We start from the raw sequence: 18969 nt of genomic DNA, 5'->3' as shown, positions 1-18969 counted from the left end.
TACCCTATGTCTAAAATATCATCAACTAGGGAGTGGTGTACCCTATGTCTAAAATATCATCAACTAGGGAGTGGTGTACCCTATGTTGGAAAACACAACTAGGGATTGGTGTACCCAATACTGGTAATGAGACTAGGGAGTGGTGTAACCTATGTTAGAAAACACAGCTAGGGATTGGTATACCCTATACTGGTAAGGATACTAGGGAGTGGTGTATCCTATATCTAAGATATCATCAACTAGGGAGTAGTGTACCTTATGTTGGAAAATACAGCTAGGGATTGGTGTACCCTATACTGATAAGGAGACTGGGGAATGGTGTACCCTATGTCTAAAATATCATCAACTAGGGAGTAGTATACCCTTTGTTGGAAAATACAGCTAGGGATTGGTGTACCCTATACTAGTAAGGATACTAGAGAGTGGAGTACCCTATGTCTAGGAATGATATTAGGGAGTGGTATACCCTGCGTTTAAGTTCTATCAATAATAATGATATCGGGGAGTGGTGTACCCTGCATTTAAGATCAATTGGTAATGATATCAGGGAGTGACGCACCCTGCATTTAAGCTCAACTGAACTAGGGAGTGGTGTACCTTATGTTAGAAAACACAGCTAGAGATTGGTGTACCCTATAGTGGTAAGGTGATTAGGGAGTGGTGTATCCTATGTCTAAAATATCATCAATTAGGGAGTGGTGTACCCTATGTTGGAAAACACAACTAGGGATTGGTGTACCCTATACTAGTAAGGAGACTATGGAGTGGTGTACCCTATGTCTAGGAAAGATATCAGAGAGTGGTGTACCGTGCATTTTAACTCGACTCAATTAGGGAGTGATGTACCCTATGTTGGAAAACACAACTAGGGATTGGTGTACCCTATGCTGGTAATGAGACTAGGGGTGGTGTACCCTATGTCTAAAATATCATCAACTAGAGAGTGATGTACCCTATGTTGGAAAATACATCTAGGGATTGGTGTACCCTATATTGGTAACGAGACTAGGGAGTGGTGTACCCTATATCTAAAATATCATCAACTAGGGAGTGGTGTACCCTATGTTGGAAAACATAGCTAGGGATTGGTGTACCTTATACTGGTAAGGAGACTAGGGAGTGGTGTACCCTATGTCTAGGAAAGATATCAGAGAGTGGTGTACCCTATGTTTAAGCTCTATCAATAAAGATATCAGGGAGTGGTGTACCCTGTATTTAGGCTCAATCAACCAGGGAGTGGTGTACCCTATGTCTAAAAAGATATCAGGGAGTGATGTATCATGCATTTTAGCTCAACTCAACTAGAGAGTGGTGTACCATATGTTGGAAAACACAGGTAGGGATTGGTGTACCCTATAATGGTAATGAGACTAGGGAGTGGTGTACCCCATGTCTAAAATTTTATTAACTAGGGAGTGGTGTACCATATGATGGAAAACACATATAGGAATTTGTGTACCCTATACTGGCATAATTTTGAATTTTCTTTCTTTTCTTTCTTCTTTTTGGAAAGAATTTGGAGAAGACTTCCCTTTTTGGAGTTGTTGCTGCAGAGCTATTTTTAGCCCCCATGCAGTTTTTGTTTTTTGTTGCACCTGCTTCTTGCAAGGTTGCTTTTGGATTGTACCTGTTTCCTGTTTTCCAAACAAAGAACAATTGTTAGTTTGAAACGGTGGTTGGTTTTGTAGCCTTGAGTGTTTCAGTCACTTGATCTCGGCCTGACTTCTTTGATGATAATTTCAACTGCAACTGGTTGTTTCCTGAATACCGATTGCACTTCTGGTCCCGGAGAACCTTTTACTTTTCCAAACTTTTCCACGACGGTTGGTCGCGCGGGACTTAACCCTTTTAAACTTTATTTTGCCTTTTGTATGCCTTTCACTTCTGACTTCTTTATTCCAATTTTAATTTTAGAGCATTGAGGAACCCTTAGCTTTTCAAACATTGCCAAGATGGTTAGCCACGTTGACTCAACCCTTTCAACTTTATTTTTCCCTTGTAGGTGCTTCAATTTGATTTCCTTCTTTCAAGAGTTTTCGATTTCGAGGCATTGGCCACCACGGCCAGTCGGGGTCGGCTTGATTCCCTTGCTGAGGCTGGGTACCTTTTGAACATTAGCTTATGTCAAACGAGATCCCTGTAAATCAGTCTTGCCATCTCTTCTTTGCCTTAGTTTTGGAACAAAGTTAAATCGAAAGAGATTCGAAGAAAATCAAGCAATGGAATGAAGAGTGAGTTTAAACAAAGGCGCCCCTTTCGGGGAACAAAAAGACGAACTTATCTAGGAGTACATGCAGACTTCAATGAACATGACATGACTTTTGGACTAGATGCCTGATCTGTGTAAACTGTCCGACTTTGAGAAACTCATCACAACCTTTGCCTTGAAACCGAGAAACATTGCCCAAGAATGTGTTGATGCCATGACTGTGAGGATCCTCTTTTCGACAAGTAGTGCCCTTTGCGGGTTTTCACCACCTGACATCTCTCATTTCTCCTTTTACCATCGCCTTATAGTGCACTTTGCGGGTTTTCACCAACAAGACTCTCATTTTTAAATTTCTCTACTCACCATCGCCTTATGGTGCCCGTAAGGGTTTTTTCACCAACAAGACTCTCTCATTTTATTTCTCTCATTGTTTTTATCAGATCCAAGTAACTGTATCCTCCAATTCTCCAACATTCCCGTCGATTAATCAGAAGGACTAGAAAAAGATTTAGGTAAAAAGAATTTGTATTGATCTACAACTTTGGAACCTTTCAGGCGAAACCATCGTCGAACAATTGTAACACCTGCCTCAGTTTTCACTTTTGGGGAAATGTGGATTTCTATTTTGGTGTGACTGAACCCCAGAGAGAGGCTGCCTACGTATCCTTTCGAAATCAAGTCGAACGTAGTTCAATACATGAATTATTTTTTATTTTCTTTTGTTTTTCTTTTCTTCCTTCTTTTTTTTGTTTTTTTTGTCTTCTCTCTTTTCTTTTTTATTTTTAATTCTTTTTTTTTTCTATAACACCTTCAGGTTTCAAAGAGGGTAATCAAAGAAAGGTAACCGGCTCAAAAGGGTTAGCCAAAGGGTTAATTGTATTTGGATAGTGAGAATGAAAGCCTTCGTCATCCCAATCAGAGAATGTTAACACCGAGTAATGAGACAAACGCAGTACCTTTTGACTGCGTCTGCATGGATTGTTGTCACGAGGAGATTTCCTTCGATATTTCCTAAGTACATCGCTCTCTTGGCGAAACTCTTGTTAAAATGTATGGACCTTTCCAATTTAGAGCAAATTTTTCTTTAGCTTATTCATGATGCGGGAGAATACGTCTCAAAACGAGTTGCCCCACTTACAATTTCCTATTCCGTACTTTCTTGTTGTAGGCATGGGGCATTCTTTGTTGGTACAACTACCCATGGCACATTGCGGCCAATCACTTTTCATCAATCGATGTCAATTGTTTCAATCGGGTCTTGACCCAATCTTCATCTTCGATCTCGGCTTCAACAATGATCCGAAGAGAGGGAATCTCGACTTCGTTTCAATACTTTATTTATTTTCTTGCAAGCCTTATCTTCCACACATTCTACTTTTTGATTCATTATTTTGAAGTCTGACAATGTTTTAGGATCTGGGCATGAACATGTCAGGTTATTAAAATCTGCATTGATAGAACTGGAAAAAAAGAATAAAAAAAGTGACAAAATTAAGAAGAGAGATATTCGTGGATGATAAAATGTTGATTTCATTTTATTTTTGATCTTTTTCTGAATTTTAAAGATAGAAGGGTTTACATCACAAAGTAAGACAATAAAGTAAAACATTCAGATCACACCCTGAAATAATCCGAACACAAAAAGGATAGCAAAACTGGCTATCGAGATTCCCGTCAAACAGGGAACTTTTCATGGTTTGGTGACCGTTTCAGGTTTCTCTTCAGCTGCGGCAATGGCTACAATGACTTTTAGCACCGGATCAAATTTCCCATCATCAAAAATTATTCCAACGACGGGCCCGTTGTTGTAATTAGGCAAAGGATTGTTGGTTATATTAGGCGCCTCTTCATCCCTAGGAACGATTCTTTTAGCTTCAATCAAGTCTTTGACTGCCCTTTTGAGGGTCCAACAGTCCTCTGTATCATGTCCCGCTGCTCCAGAGTGGTATTCACATCTAGCATCCGCTCGGTGCATGGGGGACTCGGGGTTTAGACGGTTCGGGGCCACTGGCTACAGTAGACCTAGCCTGATTAGCTTTTGGAACAAACTTGAGTATGACTCACCAATAGGGGTGAACTGATTCCTTCTGGGAGGCTCTCTTGGGCGAGAATTGTATTGGGTAATATTTTGTTGGGGATTATATGGAGCTTGGTAGGGACATGCATTTTTGGAAGGCGGAGCTCGATTTTGTAAATAATGTTGTGGTCGTGGGTAAGGTTGCACGTTCATCACCATATAGTGAGGAGGTGCCACTACGTATGCAACATCTTGATGAGGGTGATAATATTGCGGGGTTCTAGACGACATACATGATTGGTTGAATAACCTGCGAGCTCCCCTCGAACTTGAAGTCATTATGGCTCCCTCTTCTCTCCTATTTCTGCTCACCGAACCCCTCGAGCCATTCTGAACGGCCTATGATGTTGCCTTGAAGGCGGCCTGACTTAAGATTCGGCCCGTTTTTAAACCATTTTTGATCATCTCCCCAATTTTGATAGCCTCAGCGAACGGCTTACCCATAGCGGACATCATGTTCTGGAAGTAGTCCGCCTCTTGGGCCTATAGAAAAACCGTAACCATTTCTGCTTCATTCATTGGAGGCTTACCTTGGCGGCTTGCTTGCGCCATTTGACAACATATTCATGGAAACTTTCCGCTGTTTTTTTTTTCAAATTAGACAAAGAGTTTCAATCAGGAAAGATGTCCACATTATACTGGAACTGGCGGACAAAATCTCGGGCCAGATCGTCCCACACATACCAATGGGTAATTTCTTGATCCATGTACCACTCGAAAGCAATTCCGGTGAGGCTTTCTTCAAAATAGGCCATTAACATCTCCTCTTTTCCACCAGCGCCCCTCAGTTGGTTACAATACCTTTTCAAATGAGCATTCGAGTCTCTGTGCCCAACGTACTTTTCAAATTTTGGCATTTTGAAACTAGCTGACAAATGGACATGGGGAAACATGTACAAGTCAGAGTAGGAGACACTCTTTTGGCCACTCAGGCCCTGCATGTTCTTTAAACTCTGCTCCAGGTTTTTCATTTTCTGAGCCATTTCTTCTTGCTCAGGATCTTTGACTATTCTTTCTGGTTCAACCGGAAACTCATACTGTGGAGGTTGAGTATATGAGTCCAGAGTGACATAGGTCATATCCTGCTGAAATTGTGGGCCCTGAAATGTGAAAGTCGGAGGTTCAAAACACGGCCTGGGAACAGTTGGTTGTGCCGTGGTGAAGACAGGCACTGCAGAGAACAATGCTGGTGGTGCCCTGGAAACTGGCGCCTGGGGGCGAACCATAGAAGGCATGCCAGGACCATTAGACGGCATTGGAGGGTACCCGCACAGGATGAACGGGTTGGACACAAGGACATTGGTAGCCCTACCTGACCTTGGGATCAACTCAAGGAACCCAGGGATTGCACTCAGCGGTTTCCTACCATTAGATCAGGCATCCCATATTTCCAATATGCGGAGATGCAACATCCTATTCTATTGAGCAGTTGCTAATTCTGGTTGTGGAATAGTCGATGCTGGGCTATCCTCAGGATCAATAATTGGTAGATGACTTTTGGAGGCCGTAAGAATTTTGCCTTTAGATATTGTAAAGTATGGATGAGAAGCCAGATTACCAACAAAACTAACCACCTGAACAGAACCTGGCTAATTTGCACACACAACAACCTTGTTAGTTTTGAGACATTTAACAGATAGAAAATCGCACGTTGGGATGCAATGCACCTAACAGTTAAACGTTTCTACCATGTGTTTGGATGGTTGTGTGTTTCATCCCGACCTTTAAATGTCCATTTTCGCTCTGTAACTCTTGTCTTCCATTTCTGCCTCTCTTTTGGTTTTACCGCTCTCTTTTTCTTTTTATTTTTTTTGCTTTGGCTACCCTTTTATTTTTCTCTTTTGTTTTGTCGCTCCTGGTTTTTCTCTTTTGTCTTTTGTTGCTCTTTTTTTTTTCACTCAATTTTCTTTCTTTTTTTGTTTGTTTTTCACTCAGTTTATTTATGGCTATGATCGCATCTGATTAGAATTGCCTACGTATCATGGCGCCACATAAATCAGATCATTACGTAGTTCAGGAATACCGGGAACAAAGTACAAAAGATAGTTTTTTTTATATTTGTTCTTCAGAAATGTTTTAAAAGAAAACTTCTTAAAGAAGAAAGAAAATGGCAGAATGGCCTCTGGGCCATCTAAACTTGCATTAGATTTTAAAGCTGATATTAAAACTCTCATTTTTTCCAATTTGGCACCTCAACTCGATAAAAATGCTTATGATAAGCCCCTCTCTTAGAGCGTGTATCTCAATTGCTCGACATGAATATCACGTCATATTCTCAGACCATTTATTATTTGACAGTTGTAATTTGCGGGACCTGTTTTTTCCAAAATCAATTTATTAAATTTCTATATTTATTCGCTTTCCCTTCTTTTATTCTTCACCATAACCGTGCTAGGAGAACCTCCCCCATTCTTCACCATAAGCTTACAAGCAGCTTACATAACAGCTTGCAGTAGCAGCTTACACAACAGCTTCCTTTCATCTATAAATATAGGAGAATTCAGTTCATTATGTACATAAGTTTTAAGTTTGAATAATATATCAGTTTCTCTCTATACTTGTCTTTACTTTACTGTCTTTATTTTATAACATTTTCTTTATTTTAGGGCTATTAAAATCAAGAATCAAAAGCATTATTAGAACGGAAGCAAACCCAGAAAATTAAAGGGGTAAAACGTTTGTTATTACCCTACTGATCATTTAAAATCTTTTAGGATCGTTTCTGGATAAAAGTGAACCCAACTAAGTTAGCGGAAGAATTATATAACCAGATACTATGGATTGCTCAAATTTTCCTAAAACCCGCAACTGCCCCGCAACCGCGTTGAGTTTAACAAAAACAATATTTCAAACCACCTCGCCCTGCCCCACATAAGCTGAAAGCCGAACTGCCACGTACCCGCACCGCCCCATTGCCATCCCTATCGGTGAGTTCGGAGCCGTTAGATTGATTTTGAGGGACGACTGGGATTGATTAGGGACAAAACGTGGTCGTTTGGTACTAAAAGGGGATGGGCTGGATATGGGGACTGGGCTTGGGGAGGATATGGAACTTGGGCCACCGAAAATGTCTGGCCCAGACGAAATGCATGCCTAAAAGTTCACCTTCCTTTAGGCTTTTTGCACAATTAATCACTTTTAATTAAACAAACACATCAAACCTAATTTGCAAGATTAATCTCTCCATTTGTTTCAACCTGAAATTAAACTAATTAAATTACTTGTATTAACAAATTGATTAAATTGAAACTACAGATGTGAAAAGAAAGAAGAATGGCTAAATGTATTTTTTAGGATTTTTATTTTATGAATGCAATTAACATGTGACTAGATGCTAATGATGCCACAAAGTATGAAATGTAATTAATAAGATAAAATATTTCTGACCCCCCCTTTTTAATGATTTTTAAAGTATTTCTAAATGCGTGAAAAATGCAAATAAATGCCAAACAAATCACTTAAAAATAGAGAATTTTCTAAAATTCTATAAAGCAATTAAGATATTTTTTTTTGGTTTGTTTTAGGAGTAATTTATACATGGGGTAAAAATTACGAGCTCCCTTTGACTGTCTAGATTGAATTCTACATATTTCCAGCTAGTCAATGGTACGAACAAAATTGTGAAAAACAAAAACCAAACACTGTTGTGGCAGGAACCGTCTCCCCAACACAAGTGCAAAAAGATTCAGAGAACCCTTGAGAAACTGTTGAGAGAGATTCTTCCCGAGCATAGTAATACGAATTTGCATTTGCTTTATTGCATAAAAATGTATATACATTGTCGAAAGAATACAGTTTCTGTAGATGCTCTGCGCGTTTCGAATATTGCAGAAATGAAATCTCCACTAGAGAATGCGCCTCTTGGAATCAGAGACTTGTAACGAGCCACATAAGATATTCGTTACAAAAGCTTGCAAAACTGCTTGCGAGCCACATATAATGTACTCGCTCTTGCTAAGCCTAACTCGCTCTCCATCCATATGAATATATGTAGTTATGTCAGTCTAGTATGTCAGTGTCCGTATGTTGATGCAGTTAGAAAGAATTATAACCACTCCTTTGTTGGCGTCGTTCTCTTTCATCTACAAGCCCAGAGCAAAAATGAGCTTGGTTGCCATGTTAGAGCCAAGTGGTTCACAAATGGTGTCAAAAAGTTCTTCTAGCCAAGATGTGTTATCCTCCCAGTGTCTTTTGTTTATATCCGTGTTTCATTCTTTCGAGTAGTTTCTCTCTTGTCTTTCTCTTCTTGTCCATTTTTTGCCTGTATCTCTCTTCTCTCTCCCTTTCATATATCCCCTGCCAATATACCTCTCCCGTTAAAGGCCACAACCACGTTTCATATGGATGGACATTGTCATCAGCAGCTTCTGCCAAGTCTTCATCCATACTCTTCAACAATGTTATGTTGAAATACTTTGCCCACATATATCCTTTTCGCTGCTCAATGGGGTGCTGCTCTTCCAGCACGCCTGAGTGAGGATTAATGTAAACCATCTGCCGTGCACTGTGATAGGCCCAGACATTCACCAACAGTTCCAAAACCCGACAGTAACAGTGCTGCTTCTGTTGGTCGGAAACAATCAAACATAAGAAGTCATCCTTCTAACCTGCATTACTTTGTACCAAATGTAAACTTATACTAATGCAACTTATGTCTATAGGCTTACCTCAAATGTCGAGATTGCCAGTATACAATGAGTCCTATTGTTTGAATTCACGTGCAAACCATCCAGAGCATCGACAAACATCCTGGAATTCAAACCATTTCAGTTCAAATATACAATTCATATTTCAAACTCGAATATACAAATTTATGCAAGTAATGTGACCCACTGCTTAAGTATGTTTGTTGCCTAGATTACCTGGAAAACATAATGAACTCCAGAAACGAAGAGGTTGGCATAACCCAGCTATGCAGTGCTGACCATCTCCCACCATCTTCTGGCATTGGTGGGAGAGCGTCTATATGTGACGGTAAGCCATACATTCTACGAAATGTGTCTTGGAAAGCAGTTCTGAAAGAATGTTAAAGAATGAGAGTTAGCTGAGACAACTTTGAAAGGACAATCTCCATTAAAAGAAAAAGTACACCCGTCCCTCTGCACATAAGGTGAAGATATTTATTCAGAAGTGCAGGGCAAAATTTCCAGTTTCCTGTTTAACTCTCTTCTTTTAACATGGTACATTCTAGGACATGAACTTCTGCAATCTCCAATTTCCAGCTTCTTGGATTTCAGAATATGAATTCTATTATAGTATTCGATATTAGATGAAGCTAAATAAATGGATCATTCATCCAAATTTCTGTAACAGAGATCTAGATTGTTCAAAATACAAGAAATCTATCCACCAACAAGGGAAGGAGAAAGTGCTAGCAGAAATGAGTAATGTTGAAATAAATCAGTCTGTTCAAATCCCACTGTACACCACGTAATACCTGCAGTTGCCTCCATTCAAAATATCGCACATTGACCAGAAAGTAAGGGCATCATTGTTTCCTGTAAACCAACCATCCACATCCAAATGTACCCAATAGTATATTACATCACCTTTAGCCTTTGCCTGTATTGTTTCTTCTAGGGCCAGCTCAGCATTTTTAGATAATGAAACCTGATACATTAGTACATAAGCCAATATGAAACTTGTTAACAAGAAAAGAGTACATAGAAGATTGTGTGTGAATATGACAAGGCCAAGTTTAACATTACAACAAGTACAAGTTCACACATCAAAGATTCATCAAGAACTAATAACATACTTTTCTACCAGTAGCTCGCCATGACTGAAATCCAATCCAGGGTCGCTTATGAATATTATCTAAATGGTTTGCAATTGAAAACATGCCACCCATCTCACAGAGGATATTCCGATAGTAGGTCTCATTCAAAAGGGTAAGCCGGCCAACTGCATCAACATCATCTGACCTCGATCTCCGTGCTTTAGTTGACTAAGAGAATATGCCATAGTTAGAATCAAAGAAACTAGAGATGTAACATAATGAAGTAAATAAAAACTAAGGGAATGCACTTAATCTGCATTAGCCGATATGAATAACATATATCATTGTATTCTTAAAAACTTCATTTAATTTTTCTGTACAAAGAGACCAATAAAAAGGAAAGGAAACCGTAAGAAACTGAAACACAGAGAATAAGCAACAGGAACTCACTAGGCTCAATCCACGGTACAAAGAGCCATGATGCAAAAATGGCCATGCTCCAGCTCCATTATAAACCTCGTAAATGCATACTGGTTGCCCAGTCCTTTCCAGCTCTCCTTCATCCCTCTCATTAGTTTCAAAACGAAGCTTTTCAGCTTTTCGAGCATTACGATATATTTCATCCCACTCACCAATGTCCTTTTCCATTCTTTCCTCAATCTACATATTGAAAAAACATGCTCAACAGATCTTGCATCAAAGGGAACTCAAGAAAAATAAAACCATAGACAAGTAAAGATCTGCCTTCTCTATTTTTTTTCTGTTATGGTAGTGTGGAATGGACCGGGGAAGACTACTTGTCAGTAGAAAGTATTATCATACCTCCTCCATCTCCAGTCTATTTACTTCCTCAGAACGCTCCATTTCATTCAAGATGTCCCAATCCAACTCACTTGGAAAGTCCTCTAAAGCCTCTGAATTATCTCCAGAGACATTCATCAAAGGAACAAAACCTGTCATGTCTACTTCAAGGTCATAAACAACACTGGAATTTATTAGATCCACATCCTTTACTTGAAGATCTTCTATGTCATTACTCTTCTCTACATCCTTTTGAAAATAACCCCACTCCCATGAGCCCTGCTTAAGCTGAGAAGTGTCTCCTGGAAGGGTGACATCAGATGGGAAATTTATGACATTCTCCAGCAGCTTTGCGTACCCTGTAATGCATTCAACTGCAAGCATGTTCTTGGAAAGCAGCCTCCCAGAAGATGCAATAGTGCGAGCGAATCTCGTGAGTTTTCCATTAGATATAAGTACTGAGAAATCTTGCACCAATGCATTGGACTTGTGTTTAGAGAAGATGATTCCATGAACTTCATCAACAACCTGGATACAGAAAGTTCTTCAGGAAAAGACAAAAATAAGTAGCAAAGTATTAATCGACTTACAAAGGTTGTCAATAATAAGATTAATCTACTTACATATTTCTTAATGACAGGGTGGTCCGGTGCAACAATTGGTATCCCAAATGACATAGCTCGTATCAGGATCGGAGGAAATTCTTGTTCGTATTGAGAGGAAGAATAGAGGACAATGTCAGCAATCAGTATAATACCATTAACATCACCCTTCATGTCATGGTGTGAAAGAGATCCCTCACGAAGTCCCAGACGAGTAGCAATATCCTACAAATTTTGAGACATATAGTTGTTTTTATTTTATGGCATAAGATAATAGTCAGTAAACCACACATTACTGCTACCACAAAATGTTGTGAAGTGAAGCATCACTCAATGTCACTAGAACTTTCATCTCAACCAAACAAATAACACAGTAAAGCACTTGCAAGAAATGAAGACATCAAAAAATGGAAAAGGCATCTTATAGATGAAAAGAAGGATGAAAATTTCAGGTAGGCACCTAAAAGAACAAAGCACTTTAAAGTGTACACTCAAGAGAAAATGATTTAGAATTTCCTCAGCTAAAAGAGTTTCAGTTGTTATGCTAACGTATACCTAAGAAGCTTTATCCTTTTTACAGTTCAAACAACAAAACTTTTTTAACATCGAAATGAAACAATAGTGAAGCAGAGAAAGGCGAAGGTAAGCCATAATAAAGAGTGAAACAGAATGCAGAAATTAAGAATTACTAACACAACATCAGTGTTATCAAAGGCGAAAAGCGCAAAAAAGCTCTAAGGTCCGTTGGGGCTTTAAGCGCAAATAAAGCATGGGCTTTAATGAAAAAAGGCGCAACGGGAGAAAAAAAGTTAAAATATGCATGTAGTCCAAGACTAATCATTATAAACATGAATAACAAATATATGGACAAAGAAAATGAAAAAAGATTCACGATAAAGTGAAATATCAATTGTTTAAGGTCGACTTTTCAGGATTACACTCATTGGTAAGGAAAAGTATGCCTTAGAGCTTTGATGCGACACTAAAGCGCCCACAAAGCGAGGCGAAGCGCTCAACGTGTTTAGAGCCTCTCGCTTCAGGGCTTAAGCGCGCTTTAAGCGCGCCTTTGACAACACTGCACAACATTCAAGACTTTTACCTGCAATGCCTCATTATACCCATCACTGGAATTTCCTGACACGAAAACGAACTTCAGTCTCTCTTCAACATCGCTACTTCCAGCAAATTTGAGTAGCAAAGGTTCTATATCATGAATAGACAAAGCATAATCCCAAGACAGCTCATTGTAGAGAATGGAACTTCCAACCACCAAAACCAAGAGATCATCTTTGTCAAAACCATATTCCTCCCTTAACTGAGATTTTAAATGTCTCCTATTATAACTGTCAGCAGCCCAACTGTCTTTTGGTGATCCGGGGATCACAAAGAAGTTTCCATAGTCGAGCCCACTATATAACATCTAGAACAGGAGAAATGCAATGGTTGAGTACATGAAAAGCTTGATGAGCACTAAGAATTCTGAAAAGAAAAAAGAACTCAGAACAAAAAACAGAGAAGAATATTGCATATACCGGCAAAGAGTAATCTGGAAATACAATAACATCAGCCCTGCGAAAAGCATCTTTCCAATGAGAAATAAGACGTTCCCAGCCCATGTTTTCATAGAGACGAAGGCGACTTGCTAGAGTATCTTGTTGAATTATCCATACGAGGGGGACAGAGCAAAAAGGCTCCTGCATAAGGCTGCATAAATATAGAACTCACACACCAAAATATCTCAAACAAAATATAGAGAACGCAAAAAAAAAATTAAGTTCAAGATCTAGATTCATATTTGCTAGGTGGCCTCCCTGTATTGCCTAGACATACCCATGTCAGGCAGGAGTGACATGGATATGGTACTTCGTATGCATCATTTAGAGTACATCAAGAATGTAGCGTTAAAAATTGGACATACTAGTGCTGACATCGTCTGATAATAATGTAAAGTCCGTTTGACCATTAGGATTGATTTATTCTGACATCTTATAGAAGCGTTCTTCCTTCAAACGTTATTGTGACACTAGGTTCAAGCATATTTTCTTTTAGGTTGTACAAGTCAGCATATGCACTAGTAATGCTTAAAACTCTTGCAAGAGAACAAACTTCAGAATAGAGGACAAGGATACTGTAAAGAGCACTCATTGCTCGTACATGTCACATTAAAATAGCTAAGATTTCCGTAATAACATCAGATTCAGAAGTGAATATCATGTGAGCACTATTTACCAATAACAAACTGAATTGTGGGTTTGACCTTCTATTTTCAAAAAGTTCCTTTTATTTTGCAGATAAACTTTGAGTGAAAGTTATCCAGAACAAAGCAAGTCTTCAAATTTCCAAGCTCCAAGTCCAACTCTAGGTAATTCCAATTGTGAATTTCTGACCATTTTTAGCTTTAATAATTGGACATATCAGCTCGCTTTTTTGAGAAGTTGGACATATCAAGTCACCTAAAATAACCACTTCTCAATTGAAATATGCATGATTAGAGAATAATCTGCTAGAGTAATGAAAAGTAAGCTTCATCTAACAGGCTAGCCATACCTTGATATAGCATTTTTATCTTCAAGTGAATCGGCAATAACACCATCAAAACTGCACAAATGAAAATGTAGGAACTAATATATACCAAGCTAATTAAGAGTAGCGATAGAAAGTTACGGAACTGGACTGTCATGAGGATCCAAGACGGCAAAGCATGCTTACATTGACCAGTCAATGAGATCATATCGTTCAGCGGTTAAAATTGATACTTGCCCTCCTATTTCTTCCCATATGGACCTCGCAATGCCATCCTCCACAGCATATATCTGCAAAGAAGAGTTTTAAGTGGGATATATGCTTGCGCATAATCATTATGCACCACTATCAAACAAGGTGCGTCACAACTTAGATCTGGAGACCATATTTTGCGCCCATCTTAGCTTAATCCCAAGTTTTAAGATAGAACAAATGTCTTATAGACATATTAAAATGTCCATAATTAGATACGTGATGCAATTTTCATTTAGAAGATACAGATGGGAGAAAGAAAAGTAACCATACAAAATAAGAATGACTATAACTCAAATTAGAAACAACAACAACAACAACCCAGTATAATCCCACTAGTGGGGTCTGGGGAAGGTAGTGTGGACCTTACCCCTACCCTGGGGTAGAGAGATTGTTTCCGATAGACCCTCGGCTTCCTCCCTCCAAGAACTCCCCACCTTGCTCTTGGGGTGACTCAAACTCACAACTTCTTGGTTGGAGGTGGAGGGTGCTCACCACTAGAGCAACCCACGCTTGTCCTTATAACTCAAATTAGAAACTGTAAAGTAAATGGGGAGAACAAATGATAGTATGGTTCCATTTAAAACCTAATTCCACAAATATGCCAGATCAGTCCCCTCCCAGCACCAAGAGAAGAACCTACTTCTATTTCCCCCAACTTTAAGTGTATTAATCTCAATGGGGCACGTTAACCCAGTTCTCAGCCCAATTACTTCACATCCAAATTTTCACTCAATCGTAAATAAAAGTTGGTCATATATGAATCTCAAATAAAATTTTCAGGCAAAAACAATCTTTTTAGCTGAAATACCATCTGAAATATAGAATAGTTGCAATGTATGCTTCAAGTTTTAATCTCTATAGATAGTACATATATAGGATACAGCAAACAGATATTATAATTTAAAGTTTCCAGAAATTACCTTAATCATATAGCCTAATCCCCGTAAGTTCTTCACCACAGTAGACATCATCAATGACAGTGGGTCCTTCTTCATGTTTCCTAAGACCTTACACAATCAAATTGAAGCATGGTTAAATTTGTGAAAGTTAGAGAGACCAATGGCAAAGTGCATCTCGATATAGGAAGCAATACGGAGGATAATATAATATAATATGAAGGAAACCAACTAAAAAATGGAGGCTTGATTCACAACCATTTTATTTTTGAGAAGGGATTCTCAACCCAGTCTTTTCTCTATGCATTTTAAAATTAGCAACTGGAAAGGCATAATCCATGTAAAATAAATTCACTCATATCTGCTAAGATTGAATAACAGCAGAAACCAGGTAAAGATCACAGGTTGTGAATATTGAGCAAGAGGGGATCTTATATATTCTTAAACATGTCAAAATGTTCTTCTCATATTTTATTTCACTCATCTTCCTCGATATATAAAAAGTGATGGGATATCCCCCAAATTCAAGAAAACACTCAAATTATAGTTCCAGACTAGTAAAGAGATGGTGCCACTATCACAAGTCACGCGACGGTATGAATTTCTTAAGTTTGAATCATCTGCCATCATCTCCAGATCTCTAAATCTCTAGTACAAACTGCAGTTCCATGCATCTAGATCTTACAGGTTCAACCAAAAAGACAAAAGAAATACAATCTACAAGTAATGCTTATTGGCAATTAAATCATTGATTTGATGTGCATGACACCAATTTCATTTTATTTTTATTTTTTTTACTTTTTTTGGTTTTCCATCCATTACATTTGTGCGACTAGAGGTTACAAGTCAGAGGAATAATTCCAAATGCATTGTTTGTAAGTAAACATGAATGTGATAGCACTCATACTTACTCACCAAAATAAAGCATTTCGTATTCATGAAGCAAACTGATCTGTAAAACATATTTTAAATTGAAATTTTAAACACGTATCATCCAATTGCTTTCACATTGACGTGAAAAACCATATCTATAAAATATCAGGTTCATATAAATTGGTCCAAGCTCTATCATTCAGTTACTCCCCTTAGTTACTCTCTTTCGGAAATACAATGAGCAACGGAAGTTCTTTTTTTTTATGGCAGTGATGTCGGGACCAGCTTGCGCTCACCTTTACTATTCCATGTTACGTTCTGCCTCCCACCAGCACAGGTACCGAGCAACTCTGCCTAACTAAAGCTTAGGCAAATGGGAAGAAATAACCTGGTATATTTTTGCCTCTACTGGGATTTGAACCTGAGACCTTATAGTTCTCCTCCCACTTTATTGATCACTAGACCACACTCTTAATGCTAGCTTAGTAATCATTGACTAAGGTGGTTGCATTACCATATGTTTATGTAAGCGCTTAGCCTATACTAAAAAATAAGTTTCAGTCTCTTGCTATGTTGTTGTAATCTTTATACTATTAGATAGATTGACATCAGAGATCTTGCACCTAGTAGCCCTTATATAGCAATAGCAAACAGCCAACTTATAGCCTATCAATAGGCTAGTCAATATCAGTAGGGGCCTCTTTCCTAACGGATTCAGCCCAAACATGGACAATGATAGGGTTACCAAAGATCTACGACGAGAGAGAGAGAGAGAGAGAGGTGGGCTTGGGGACAGACCGCATCATAGCTATTCTATTCCTTCTGTACTACAGTTCGGTGGAGGAATTAGAAGAGAACAATTTCAATCCGAGCTCTAACAGAGTGTGCATGAGCAGCGGGAGTTCTTCTGAGACATAAAAATGTTGTATCAAAGAAGAGAACTCTAATTTTATCCAACAATTGAGCACGATAATGTCAGTATCAACTTCTGCATTGACTTCCTAAATCTTCATTTGGAATTTTACCACAAATTAGTTATCTGGTTAAATTTTAACTTGCTTTCTTCCACATCTTTAAGTGATCGCTGTAGCTTCCTGAGTTCTTCTACAGTAATTCTAAAATAACTAATAAGCAATTCGCATACTTAAACATAAACACAAGGCAATATAGAGTTTCTTACTAGCGCAATCCGAGGAGGCCGAACACCAATTCTAGGCTGATTCCTGAGCAAGTCTAAGCCATTACGAAGCTGAAAGCTCCGCTGTTGAACAAACTCCAATGAACTCCCTAACTTCAAATCATCTCTAACGGACCACCGCCAACGAGCTCTCTCATTCCCTTGCTTTAACACCGACATGATTGAACTCTGTAACACCATAGACGCTAACGCAAACACAAAAATAACCAAAAATATGCACAAATATAACCACGATCTCTCTTTAAAACAATAAAAAATCAGCTTCCTAGAGTAAGATCGGTTATAGTGATGGTGATGATGATGATGAGATCGTGCCGCTGTTTTCCACTGCCGATCCGGAGATAACGTCGGCGACGGAAGCGGAGGCGCCGGTTTAAGTGAATTTCTCTTGAAGCGAAAACGGTCACGGATCGAATGAAATCCACCGCCGGAGTTGATGGCATTGTCATCGTTATTATTGTCGTCGCCGGAACTCGCCGAGCAACGGCCCATTGTCATTGTTAATTAATCGGCGAGTATTTGATTCAGTGAGTTGTATTTGGAATTTGGCATTGAAAAGAGTGAGTGATTTGAATCGGATAAATGGCGAAGTGTGAAATGTTAGAATTCTGTTTTTCGTTTTACTTACACAGCTTCTTCACTCGTTTTTCTGTATCGGACTGTGATTTGCTGAGAAAATGACAAAAAAGGCCTCCTTTGTTAAAAGTGAGAACTTTTAACTATTTACTTTTAAAAAAACTCCAAAATATAAAAGATTTATTGGAAATTCATATTTGGAGATTACTTTTGTATTTTTAGTTTATTTATGTTTCTAGTGCATTTTTTTTGTTTCTCCCGTCCATATTAGTCTATCGATGAACAGCGGATTGACGGAGCTCTTGCCATTGCTTTATTTTTCTCTCCTTTCCTATCAGCGAGTTCCGACCCTTTTGTTCGAAATTTCTTCGCATATTAGTTATCGTAGTTACTGGATATATCTGGTCCAAAATTGGTCTCATTTTAGAAATTCAGGTATAATTTATTATTTTTTTCCATCTTGCCTTAGCATTATTGAATGATTAAAGATATAAATAATTATAATTAAAAAGTTTTTCTTATTAATTATTTTTTAAGGATATATAAAAGAAAGACACGACAATTAAAATGGATCATAGCAAATGTAATTGACTAATTTCTGCTATATTTTTGTTTATTTTTCTATGTTTAGTGTAGTTTTTAAAAATATAATCTATTTTATATTTTATAGGGGTTTTTCTGATTTTCTTCTTTTTATTTTAGTTTCTTCTTTTGTTTGAATTGAACAAACAACGTGATGAGATGATCTGTGGGCTCTACGCGCTTTGCCGGCGGGAAATTATGGTCAGAATTATTAAATGGGTATAACTGAAAAGTTATAGAATTACCATTTACGGAATAGATGTAGTAAATGAGGAAAAAGAAAGAATAAAGATGTCTAAATAAAAATCTATAAAGAGAAAATGATCATTAATCTTTTCTTGTACAGATTTAAATTAGAATGAAAGGAGTAATTATTGCGATTCATAGTGTTAAATTGCTTATTTTAGTACAATTATTGGGTTCCAATTGAAGTTAAATTTTTTGTGTTATTTTAGTCAACAATTTAATAGCGATGGACCTTCGTTATTTCCATATCATGAAAATAGTTTGTTAAAAAACGTGAATACCATTTACGTTCTGTTTTTGTCACATTTAATGTGAAAAAGAAAGTACTTTTGCCATTAATAATTGGAAGAAAACACCATTAAAATTATAGCAGGAAAACATAACATGGAAAAATGTTGCGTATTTCAAAATA

The 18969-nt window shown here is 38.1% G+C and overlaps 1 protein-coding gene across 1 annotated transcript; it reads right to left on the bottom strand.

Moving 5' to 3' along the window:
- Positions 1-8019: 8019 nt before the first annotated feature.
- Positions 8020-17825, bottom strand: LOC104099876 (uncharacterized). The gene is made up of 14 exons (XM_009607007.4): positions 17136-17825; positions 15107-15193; positions 14118-14221; positions 13956-14006; positions 12941-13112; positions 12508-12828; positions 11430-11633; positions 10828-11334; positions 10456-10665; positions 10045-10233; positions 9724-9896; positions 9149-9301; positions 8954-9035; positions 8020-8849 (listed from the first exon to the last, which is right to left on the bottom strand). The coding sequence occupies exons 1-14, from the start codon at positions 17649-17651 to the stop codon at positions 8460-8462; spliced, it is 3159 nt and encodes a 1052-aa protein (XP_009605302.1). The 5' UTR covers positions 17652-17825; the 3' UTR covers positions 8020-8459.
- Between the last annotated feature and the right edge of the window lie 1144 nt (positions 17826-18969).

This window comes from Nicotiana tomentosiformis, chromosome 5, assembly GCF_000390325.3.
Source record: "Nicotiana tomentosiformis chromosome 5, ASM39032v3, whole genome shotgun sequence".
NCBI lineage: Eukaryota > Viridiplantae > Streptophyta > Magnoliopsida > Solanales > Solanaceae > Nicotiana > Nicotiana tomentosiformis.
Note: the sequence above shows the minus strand (reverse complement) of the source record. Positions and strands in the feature narration are given on the sequence as shown.

Bases quoted from the DNA above. Each gene is read 5' to 3' on its own strand.
- LOC104099876 (XM_009607007.4), bottom strand. From the start codon at position 17,651: ATGACAATGGGCCGTTGCTCGGCGAGTTCCGGCGACGACAATAATAAC. The intron at 10,666-10,827 runs GTATGATAATAC...TTCAATATGTAG, and splicing joins ATAGACTGGAGATGGAGGAG to ATTGAGGAAAGAATGGAAAA. The intron at 8,850-8,953 runs GTAAGCCTATAG...TCCGACCAACAG, and splicing joins TGGCAATCTCGACATTTGAG to AAGCAGCACTGTTACTGTCG.